Raw genomic sequence first — 10,907 nt, forward strand, 5'->3', positions numbered from 1 at the left:
TTTAGAGATAAAGGAAATTTCTAAAGGAATTTTTATGTTAAAGTAGATTTACAGGCTCCTGGGGATTGGGCTAAGATTGCCTTCTGCCCACGGTGACCATCGAGGCAAAATATGAACATCGAGGCAGTTGAGTCTGTAGAGGAATATTACTCTGCCTGTTTCGAGCACTTGTCAATGTGCATTGTCCTCAGCTAGTCCTCTGTTCCCCTCACCATGTGGATAAAGAGCACAGGTGACAAAGTCACAAGGAGACAAATGAACAGCTCAGTCCCCCGCCAGGCATCCTGTTGACCTGGCAGGGCCGATCCACCAGTGTGACCAGTGTGACCACACGCCTGGGGCTGCACGCTCACCCCGCAGCCAACACTCCTTCTAGTTCGATTCTTCCCAGACTAAAAAAACTCTGATCTATGGCCAGAATTAGCCAGCCTGAGCAGCCTGACCAGGCAGACAGGAACAGCCCCAGGCAAGGCAGTCCTGGAGGCTAAAAGCAGAGAACGGTGACTTCAGGGCAAGTGGGCCAGGGTCCTGGTCACTCTGCACCCCTTCCCGCCCCGCTTACCGGGGGCAGTGCCGGAGGGGGCATGGCAAGGTGACCAAGGGTGCTGGGGAACTGGTCTGGGCCACCCCTCTGTCCTTTCAGGGTGCCAGACACAGAACAGACAGGTGTCACTCCCTGGGCGGCTGACCTGACCACCCTAGTTGGCCTGAGGAAGGTGCCGATGGCAGGGCCAGGTTCTACGGTCACCCGGCGGGCTCCCTCGAGTCCTCCCCTGAGGCCCTACTCCAGCCCCCGCCTACGACCCTCCCCCACTCACGGCCTTCCCCACAGGCTGACCCCACGCCCCTCACCACCCCACGGCTAGGCCCCCGCCCGCCCCCCTCGGCCCGCCCCGGGACCCCGACCGGCGGCTGCACTCACGTCGTCCATAAGCAGGAGCAGGATGTTGGGAGGCTGGGGGGCGCCCGCAGCCCCGAGCCCCGCGGCGCTCAGCACCAGCAGCAGCCGCCATCTGGTCGCCGCGGCAACCGGCGCCATAGCAACCGCGCGCGGAGCCCCGAAGCCCCGGCAGGCGGCGGGAACCGGCGGGCGCGCGGCGGCTGCTCCTGCGGGGCCTGGCGGGGCGGGGCGGGGCGGGGCGGCCACGTGACTGGCGGCGGGGTCACGTGACGCGGCCGGCCGGGCCTTCAAGATGGCGGTGTGCGTGGCGGTGATCGCCAAGGAGGTGCGTCCGCGGGCGGGCGGGGGGCTGCGGGACCCCTGCCCAGGCGCCCCTCGCTCCCGCCTCCGCCCCCCGCCCTGCCCTGCGGGCTCCGCCGGAACCGGCTTGGGGGCCTCGCGGCGCCGAGGTGGCCGGGGGCGGGGCGGAGGGAGGCGGCGGCGGGGGGGCCGTGTATGCGGCTGCTGGAGCGTCGGCCCCGGGTCCCCGCTGGCCTGTCCCCGGCGGTCCGCGGGCCCCGAGCCTCGCTGGCCGCTCGCACAACGTCCTGGCTCCCTGCGCACGACCGCCCGGCGGCCAGCGTCCGTCTCCCCCTCCTCCCCGCTCCGGCAGCCCCGGTGCGGACACCTGAGCAGGACGTGGCCCGCGCCGGCCCCAATCTCCGGTGGCTTCTCCTCGCCTTAGGGCAATGGCAGAGTAACTTAGGGGCCCCATCCCCTCGGAGTTACCTAGCTCCCCTGACGCCTGGGCCTTTGCGCCGGGAAGCCCCCTCCCTCTCTTCCCCGCTGCCTCCTCTTGCGCTGGCCCCTCTAGATGTCATTTCCCCCAGAAAACTGTTTCTGATTCCTAAGACAGCCGAGCACCGTCCACACGGTTTCCTTGTGCCCGAAGCGACCGTGTCCTTCTGTGTCTTGTGTAGCATGAGGCTCAGGAGGCGGTCCTTGTGGAAGATGTTCCACTCTGGAGGATAGGCAGTGGGTTTAAGAGAATGAGAGTGTGTTCCTGTGGCTAATTGGCTCTTGGCCAGTCCTCCGGCCTGAGTGCTCTGGAGCCTCATCCTCGTGGCCTGTGCACCCAGGATGGGTTCTTGGCACTTCAATTCGGCATCCTTTCTTGCAGAATTATCCTCTTTACATCCGCAGCATCCCCACGGAGAATGAACTGAAATTCCACTACATGGTGCACACGTCCCTGGATGTGGTGGACGAGAAGATCTCTGCCATGGGGAAGGCCTTGGTGGACCAGAGGGAGCTGTACCTGGGCCTGCTGTACCCCACAGAGGACTACAAGGTGTATCCTTCACACCAGGTGGGGGCCTGCCAGTGGGTGGTCTCTATCTGCGGGCTTTCATACTGGAGATTCCACCTCCAGCTTCTAGGTGTACTGTAGGATCAGGTGACCTGGAAAGACAGAACTTTCAGCTAACGGAATTATGGCAGCTTGAGACTAATTAAGACTTCACATCCTTTTTTCCTTTAATTAGGAGGATGGGGGGAACACTGAGGAAAGCGGGGGCATGAATTCCCTGGAGACATGTGGCAGTCTGCACCTGTCCCTTGTGTGGATTGCTTTCCATACTCTGTCAGCAGGGCCACTGCCTCTGAGCAAGGGCAGCCGTTCTGGTTCTGTCCCAGGCCCAGCCCCACAGGCCACCGTAAAAACTTGACCGGTCTTTTGAGACAAATGGCATGAAACCCATGGAGTTTGAAGACAGCTCCACGAGTAGTTATGTCACCTGCTTGGGAACCACTGTTCTTCCAGATAAAGTGGACTTTCATGGCTTGGGTGTCTTAGGCAGCGACTGCCTGATGCTTGGGCCTCTGGTTTTGCAGTTAGAACTGCTGGGCCAGGAAGCTGGGGTGCCCCAGGGTCTGGGCAGGTGGGCCCCAGAGCTTAAGTCAGAACAAGGTTTAGCTGCCTGCCCTCTGATCCTCATGTGAACAAAAACAAGGAAGTGTACAATCCATCTGGTGTGGCCCGTGAGGTCCTCCTGATGTTGTGGGACAGGTCCAGCCTGGGGCTGGGGTGGGGGGCATGCACAGATGGCCCTCTACTCACACCCCCTCCATGGTGATGCCATTTTTGTGCTGTCACAGAGTCCCTGTGTTGAAAGCACATTCCCTAACCAGCTCTGCAGGTATGGCTACGTGACCAACTCCAAGGTGAAGTTTGTCATGGTGGTAGATTCCTCCAACACGGCGCTTCGAGACAACGAGATCCGCAGTGTAAGCACAAGGGGTCTGTGGGCTCTGCCTGGGCCTGTGTGTATTCTCTTTTTCACATTGTTTTCAAATGCTGAGAAGTCAAAAATTGGGCAGTAGGCGTGTGTACCCGTGGACTGACACCACTGGCTCTTGTCTCAGATGTTCCGGAAGCTGCACAATTCCTACACAGATGTGATGTGCAACCCCTTCTACAATCCTGGGGACCGCATTCATTCTAGGTGAGTTGACTGCTGTGTATGGACCCTGCCTTGCTGAGAGCCATGGTTCTGAACGTGAGGGAGGGAAGGTCTGTTCAGGTGACAGACATTGTTTCTCTAAGGAGTAATACTGAAGCAGCAGAACCTCATTTTCCTAATGAATTCTTGTGTGGATGTCCAACATATGAAACAGACAGAGGACACACACTGTGCTCTCTCAATTTCCCAGGTATGCCCTGTAAGCTCTAGGGCCTCCACAGAACCCAGCAAAGGCCCAGGCATGTTGCAGAACCTTTGTGAGAAAACGTCCTCCTATTGCTGTCCACTTTGTTTTTGACATTGATCTTGGATGGTCAGGAAATCCTTGGATGGTCAGGAAATCCCACCCACACAGTTCTCCTCTGATAGATACAGATGTGATATTGGGATCTCACAAAGATCCTTTATAACAAGTGTTCATGAGCACATGTTCCAAATCTCCTGGGAATTCCCTATATTCCTCGATGTGGGGCCCTGCAGTGACCCAAGCCAGGCCTTTCCCATGGCACCTTTCCTCTGTCATGACGCTGTGTCTCATTTCATCCTGGGCACCATATGAGAGAAGCAGGTGCTGGTATGGTGAATCCTATGTCTCCCAGGCTGTGCAGGACAGGGACAGCCACCAGCCACAGCCTCTCTACCCTTCTCTGGAGATCAGCTGGAGATCCAGCTGGGATCTTCACACAGGCCATGAGGAGGCACGAGAGTTAGATTCTCACTGCCGGGGTGGCAGGGCGCTGGCCTCATGATGAGTGTACATGACTGTGGAAAGTCCCAGTCCCGGGACGTGGATGGTGCTACGGAGCCTGGCACTGCCGGCAGTGCTGCTTCTCCGATGGCTCGGTTTCTCTCTGCAGGGCCTTCGACAGCATGGTGACATCCATGATGATCCAGGTGTGCTGAGCATGAGCTGTGCTGCCGGTGCTGGAGGAGAAGTGCTGTTGACATAACCGTATTGTTGATACAGATATTTATTATCACTTGCCTATTCTCAAGTGTCACAGACGTGCTGCTGGGGGCAAAGCCTCAGGCACAGTGCGTGCAGACTAAAGGTCTTCTGAGATTGGATTTGGTCTTTTCCCTGTGTCTGCAGAGGGTCTGAATGAGGAGAGTGTAGTGTGGGACGCTCCAGGATGGTGCACAGGTTGGAGGCTGGACAGAGCGGGGAGCTGTTGTCCCCACAAGGCATGAAGGAGCAGGGGGGTAGGTGAGAGAGCCCACAGAGCTCCGGGCCCTAAAGAGGCTACCGCTGCAGGATGGGGAGTGGGTGGGGGGGAACGCAGAGGGAGGTACAGAGGGACTCTGTACTCTGGCCTCTGCCCTGGCAGGGTGGTGTGTCAGGCCTCCCTGAGGCCAGAGCCAGATCTCGATACCCCCAGCCCCTCAGCACAGCCCACACCTCCCCCTGCAGGGAGGGGCCTTCATGTTTCCAGTCTTGGTCTGGCCTCCAGAGGACCCCTCCCAGAGCCAGGGAGCTGTGACTCCGCGTGTTTATTGCCTCTTGCTTTCTGAGGATGGAGTGAGCAAGCCCCAGAGCCTTCTACCTCCGTCACTGGTTAGTGCACAGCAGTTGTGAGGAGGCCCTCTGCTTACCTGCTTCCTCTTCAGGTCCCCGAGCAAGCTGGGATGGAGGGGTTACATGGGGGAGCTGATAGGATTAGATTTCTGCATTCTGCTTCCCCAGAGGCCTGCTCAGCTAAGTCCAGGTGACTGTCTTCTGGGATTGGGTGGCCCAGGCTCGAGTAGCTTTTGTTATTTGGCAACATGGCCAGTGAAGTGGGAGAGGCCACCAGCAGGTCTGAGCCCCACCACGCGGTCTGCTCTGTGGTGTCCTTAGCACACTGGCTTCGAGTACTGTGCCGCAACACAGCTGCGAATCCCTTCTTTCCCTTCTCGGGCACCTCTGAGCCTGACAAGGGGAGGGCATCTGGGACCCCCTGCGGAACCAGGACGGAAGCTGTGTACCTTTGCATCACTTTCCCTTCCCTTCCTGTCTAAGGAACGTGGGATTCGTTTTTGAAATTCATAAGTAGAAGGAGAAAATCAGTCAGGAGTGGGTATTGACACAAGTCCCAGCACCCCATCTCCCACAGCAGGCGAATTGGAAGACTGCCTAGAGCAGGACTGAGAAACACCTGCACACAGGCACTGGTTCTGATGCCACCTGCACACTTCTGGTTGAGCCTTTGGCAGTGAATGCTCCTGCCTGAGTAGTGGCTGTGGTAGTGCCTGCAAGTTGCTGACTTGCTTCCTTACTGACAAAGCCACAGTGTTATTAGGTACAATTGACTAGACAGAAGATGTTTCCCACTCTCCGGTAGCACAGAATGGTAGGTAGTTATGGCATGTAAGTGGATGGTGTTGAGTGGAATTTGCGGGGAAGATACTTTGAAGGGGGATTCAGTTAGCAGTTGGAGTATCCTTCCTTCATCTTTTCCTTTCTTCCTGCCTGGGTCTTGGATGTGATGGCTAGAGCTAAGGCAGCCCTCTTGAGAGCATGAAGAAAAGCTTTATCCCCCAAGGATGGGGAGCAGAAAGCCAGAAGAAACATGGGTTTTGCTGACATAGCTCTGGACTCCTTACAGTCAGCACTTTGTAGAGGAAAATAAACTGCTCACTTGTTGAAGCCGTCATTTGGGTTTTTCTGTAGGTGCAGCTAGACCACCCTTAAATGTGCTCTATGTTCAGGAGTTTTGACATCCTTAGGTAGCATCCCCCCATTTAAAGCCTGAGAAAACCAGCTCTGTGCTGGGAAGGAGAGCATACTACAGGTCCAGCGAGGATGTGGGGTGTGGGGTGCTGCCTCAGAGGGACTGCCTGCTGGACTTCTGTCAAGGGCTAGGCGCTCAAGGTGCATGCGCTCCCATGGTGCCTCACTGGTGTGTGTGTCACTCACTGTGGGGGCAGCCATACCCCGGAGGGCCACCAGACCTGGTTGGCAAACGCAGTTTTGCTATAGCGCCTCGTGGAGTGGGAAGATGGCTACTGGCTGAAAAGCGGGGCCGGCCTGGGGCTGGGGTCTGAGACCCGGGATGGGCCGTTCACTGTCAGGCTTGCACCCGAGATAGAGGTGAATAAAGGGGAGGCCTGTTGTGTGCTTGTAAAATTGGTTCAAATTTAACTTATGCTTTACCATTAAGACACATTTCTCCTTTTCTTTAAAAGACTTGGAGAGCCCCGAGTGGCACAGGAGTGCGGGCCGACCTCCTGCCCCGCCTCACCCCGTCCCTGCCCCTAGGGTGCCCCGCTTCTTGGGGGACGTGTGGCTCCAACCCGGCCCAACTCTGGAGATCGCATCCTCCCTTCAATACGGCGAATACCACGGAGAGAACCTGCCACGGCCCCTGCAGGGTTGAGGGGGAGAGGGGAACGTGAGCCCGAGCCCCGGGGTCTGGACGCGGGGCCAGCGCACCTGAGTGGATGCCTTCCCGGCCCCGCCCTCCCGAGGCCCCGCCCACCGGCTCCGCCCCTGTCGTTTGAAGCGGGCCCCGCCCTGGAGGCTGCTGAGGGGCAATGGTTGTCCTCTGGCGTGGGGCTGGCCTCGCAAGCCTCCACGGTCGGTGGAGCTGATCCCTGGCAAGTTGGTCCTTTGGGCAGCACCTGGAGCCGAAGGCTGAGTCCATCTAAGACACCTGTTCTCCTGGGCGCACAGGGCTAACACTGCCTCCTGGAGGCTCACAGGCAGGTGTGCACAGGCCCCAGTGCCCATCAGCCCTTGCAGCAGTAATTACAACCCGAAGCTCCTGGGCGTCGGCCCCTGACCTGTTCTCAACCTTCTCAAAATTCTCACTCAGACCTGAACTGTCCAGCCACAGGCATAGTCAGGCGACCTGCCCCTGACAACCCAACATGCCCCAGGGGTCCAGCTGGGGAGGAGAGCCTCTCCCCAGTGCCATATCCAGTTGAAACTCGCTGGGCCCTGAGGCACCACCACCCTGCCCCTGCTGCCCCAAGGATGTGCCCAGTGCACCTCCACTTGGTGGGGGGTGGAGAAGAGTCTCAGGTTCCCTCCACCTGTGTGTCCCAGCTCCTCAGGGATGAATGGGTTAATGTGGAGGTGGTCAGAGCACACACCTTGATGACTCGGCCTCGGAAGATGCTCTGGTCCAGCTCCACTGCAGCCTGGGCTGAGCTCTTGGCCGCAAACTCTATGTAGGCGTAGCTGGGGTGGTTGGGCAGGGCCGGTGAGGGCCACCCCAGGGCACCCAGCCTCCCCACCCTGCTGCCTGGCTGGCACTGACCCCTTGGGGGTGTCCGGAGAACTTGTCGCATAGGATGGTGACCCGGTGCACCTCCCCACAGGGGTTGAAGTAGGCTTCCAGCTCCTCAGCTGTGCTCCCGTAATCCACCTGCCACAGATATGGCCCTGATGTTGGGGGGCTCCTGTGGAGGCCTGGCCCCCTCACCCCTGCTGGGTGTGGGCTAGGGACAGAGACCGCATTCTTCCTGTGTCAGACGCCCCTCTACATAGGTCTGTTCTGTCCAAAGAACGTGTTTCCAGAGTGGCCAAGTGGAGATTCCACGTGGAAATCCCGAATCCCAGCTCATGCTGAGAAAGTCCAGTGCTGGAGGACATGGGGCCCTTGGTCTGTCTTGGGGCAGCCCTCCCCCAGCCAGGTCCCCTGCCGTCTGGCTCCTCCCTCCTGAAGCTGTGTCCCTTTCTTTAATCCTCAAGGCTGAGAGGGGGTGGTAGGTCCCCATTTGGTCTCCTCCCTGACTTAATTGCCCACGTAGATGGATCTGTGGTCCGACTCCACCTTCCCCGTGGGGGTCCTTGGGCAGGGGCTACCTATGGGGGAGGGGGGTGCTCAGGACAAGAGGTCTCCCGACAGGCTAGTGAAGAGCAAGGGGACTCAGAGCTGTGTGCCTGGGGACTCATGGCCTCCCCACCAGGGAAGGGTCGGCCTGGCCTGCCGGCTCCTGCCTGCCTCGGGGCTCAGCAGCAGCCTGGCCAGTGTGGCCCCTGCGCCCTCTGCACCCTCCTCCTCCCCTGCCTGGCCCTGCGCCCCAGGTGTCTCCAGCCTGTGGGCCTGCTCCATGGCCCACAGCTTCAGTCTGATGGCTTCCAGCTCCTGCCAGCACGACCCCACATTGAGCCTAGAGGCAGGACAGCCCCCAGGCACCTTTCGAGGGAGGGGAGAGGGAACCAGGCCTGACCCTGTCTGTGCTCAGTGTCACCGGCCCCATGGGGACCTGCTGCAGGGGCAGGGAAGGCCCGTGGACTCTGGCCATCCTCCCCAGCCTGCAGGGGTGGGCATACCGCAGGGACAGTGGCCACCGGCCCCTCTGAATCTGTGCCCGAGTGTCTGAGGTCCCTGGCCAGCCTCCTCTGGGCTTCAAGAGGGCGTTACCTGCTCAGGCACCTGTTGCTCAGCCAAGTCCTTCCCCTCCAACAGAGACAGGGGGAAGCTTGCATCTTCCAGGTCTTCCTCAGCTTTCCATGGCTTCTTCTCCTTCCTGTCCCCGCCCCCTGGTGCCAGAGGGGTCTTCTCCACTTGGCTCCAGGCCCCTCAGCCCTGGGCTTCAGGGTCCGTGGAAACTCTGCAGCCAGGCCTCAGTCAAGGGTGGGAAGAGAGAGCATGGCTGAGGAAGGGCCACATGAGCAGATCTGGACCTGCCTCGCTCACCTCCACTCCACACCTGCCTTCCCCTGCCCTCCCCCGGGGGTTTTAAGCTCCTCCGCAGTCCAGCTGCTCCCACTAGAGCACTTAAAAGGCTTCCCGCTGGGCTGACTTCCAGGCCCTGGCCCTGTTTCCTCACCCAGGCAGACACCCCCAGGACACTTGAGGAGAGAGGAGTGAGCTGAGGCAGATCCCGCCGGCCCTCCACCTGCATGAGTGCCTCGCTCACAGTGCCCCCTGCTCAGTGTCCAGTCACAGAGTCACAGGTAGGATAGGATGGCAGGCCATGGATAGGATGACATGGGCATAAGTGAATGAAACAAGTGTGCAGAGGCAGGAGATATGGCACCTGGGATCAGGGCAGACCTCCTGGAGGAGGTGGCGTTTGGGCTACCCTAGAGGGACTGGCCAGGCAGGGCAGGGGCAGAGGATGATGTGGGCTGCGGGAGGAGCATGAGTGAAGACCTGGAGGGGTAAGGGTGTGTGCCACAGACAGGAGCCCGTGGTCTGGGTAGGATAGGGTCCATCCCTCTTCTTGACACCCCTTCATTGATTCCCCAGGAATTGCCTCTTGTACCCTCGTTCTGGACCAGATGGTAGGTGGGAACCACTTATGAAGCCGGGGCCCTGCTCTGACTACGGGTCATAAAGGTCGAGTCAGGTGCAGATCTATAATGGACACGGGAGGCCTGAAGGCCACTTACAAAGTTCCCCGCTTCCATGCCAGTGTCTGCTCCTCACCTCTGCCCCGGGAGGGCAGCTGTGGGCCTGTGTCCCCGCGTGGCCTTGTTACCATCTGTCTCCATTGGAGTGGGAGCAGCCGCTCTGGCTGGCCTCAGCCTGGTTCAGCTTTGGGGCTGTTGCTTCATGTTTATGGAGAGGTCCTCTGGGCATGCTGCCCCCCCTCTAGGCCACAGCTGGGGAGGTCCACGCTGGGCCCGTTGGGGTCTCTTCCCTGGGGATTTGGATGGGCGATGAGCCGCATCTTACAAGGAGCTGGCCGCTGAGCCCTGGGCCTGGGACAGTCTCTCTTCCCACTGGGGCAGGACAAGGGAGCATTTGTGGCTGCTGCTCTGGCCTCGGAAGCTGTGCTCCCTACCCCCCTCCCGGTGGAGTCTCTGGTCCTGGAACTGGGAGACTTGCCCCTCGAGGCTGCTGCTCCTCCGGCACCACGCTTCTTGCCCACCACACCCACTCTGCACCCGTGTCCTCACAGCCCCATGCACTTACATGGGCGTGACTCCAGGGGGCCCTATTGCTACTGCTGTTTCCAGGAAGCCTCCTCATTGCTCCTCCTTCCTCTTACGGCCACAGCACCAGGCTTCCCCCCCGGTCTACCCTGGCAGGTCACAGTGCCTCAAGGGCAGCGAGCATGTCTGCACGGAGGACAGGACCTCGGCCCCATGTAGGCTGGGTGAGAAGGGCAGTGCGGCCTCTGCCTATAGTCCCTGTGGCACGAGGGGGTCAGGTCCTTTGCCTCCTGCGGGTCTGAGGCCCCAGGGAGGGCCTCTGGCCTGGGCCCTTCCCTCCATTCCATGTGGGAGGCAGAACACCACGGTGGCTGCGGCCAAGCCAAGAGCCGGCTGGACTCAGGCCGGGCCCCCTGCCAGCCTCCCTCTGAGCTCAGGCCTCTGCAATGGAAAAACGCTGTCACCCTGCTCTCTGCTGAGAGTGCTGACACACCAGGCCAGCCGCCTGGCTTGAGAACAGACCTGCCCCCATGCTGGCCTTTCCAATGACGCCGTTCAGAATACATCATGTTCCAAGCCTGGGCCCAAGTATTAATAATACCCCTTCCTCCCAGGGGCTGCCAGCAAAGCAGGGGCGCCAAGTCCTGGGCATCTGAATCTGGCGAGGACCTGCTCTGGGAGCCAGGACACCACG

The 10,907-nt window shown here is 59.7% G+C and overlaps 2 protein-coding genes across 7 annotated transcripts in view; one reads left to right on the forward strand and one right to left on the reverse strand.

The window, feature by feature from the left end:
- The window catches only part of GALNS (galactosamine (N-acetyl)-6-sulfatase), a 28,421-nt gene extending 27,325 nt beyond the window's left edge, over nucleotides 1–1,096 (reverse strand). The window contains exon 1 of one of the 2 annotated variants that reach the window (XR_013376057.1): nucleotides 923–1,096. Coding sequence is in view for 1 of the 2 variants with exons in the window: in XM_077891141.1 (XP_077747267.1) it covers nucleotides 923–1,039 (117 nt within the window). In the remaining variant the exon portion in view is untranslated. The remainder of the gene's footprint in view (nucleotides 1–922) is intronic. The other variant, XM_077891141.1, reaches the window with a different exon arrangement.
- TRAPPC2L (trafficking protein particle complex subunit 2L) lies at nucleotides 1,062–4,470 on the forward strand. 5 transcript variants are annotated; one of them, XM_077891142.1, is made up of 5 exons: nucleotides 1,062–1,226; nucleotides 2,061–2,249; nucleotides 3,038–3,166; nucleotides 3,305–3,384; nucleotides 4,260–4,470. In XM_077891142.1, the coding sequence occupies exons 1-5, from the start codon at nucleotides 1,194–1,196 to the stop codon at nucleotides 4,303–4,305; spliced, it is 477 nt and encodes a 158-aa protein (XP_077747268.1). In that variant the 5' UTR covers nucleotides 1,062–1,193; the 3' UTR covers nucleotides 4,306–4,470. The 5 variants fall into 5 exon arrangements, with proteins under 5 accessions (XP_077747268.1, XP_077747269.1, XP_077747271.1 ...); XM_077891143.1 differs by having other exon boundaries at nucleotides 3,071–3,166; XM_077891145.1 differs by having other exon boundaries at nucleotides 2,061–2,233; nucleotides 3,079–3,166.
- The last annotated feature ends 6,437 nt before the right edge of the window (nucleotides 4,471–10,907 follow it).

Source organism: Canis aureus, chromosome 3 (genome assembly GCF_053574225.1).
Source record: "Canis aureus isolate CA01 chromosome 3, VMU_Caureus_v.1.0, whole genome shotgun sequence".
Classification (NCBI taxonomy): Eukaryota; Metazoa; Chordata; class Mammalia; order Carnivora; family Canidae; genus Canis; species Canis aureus.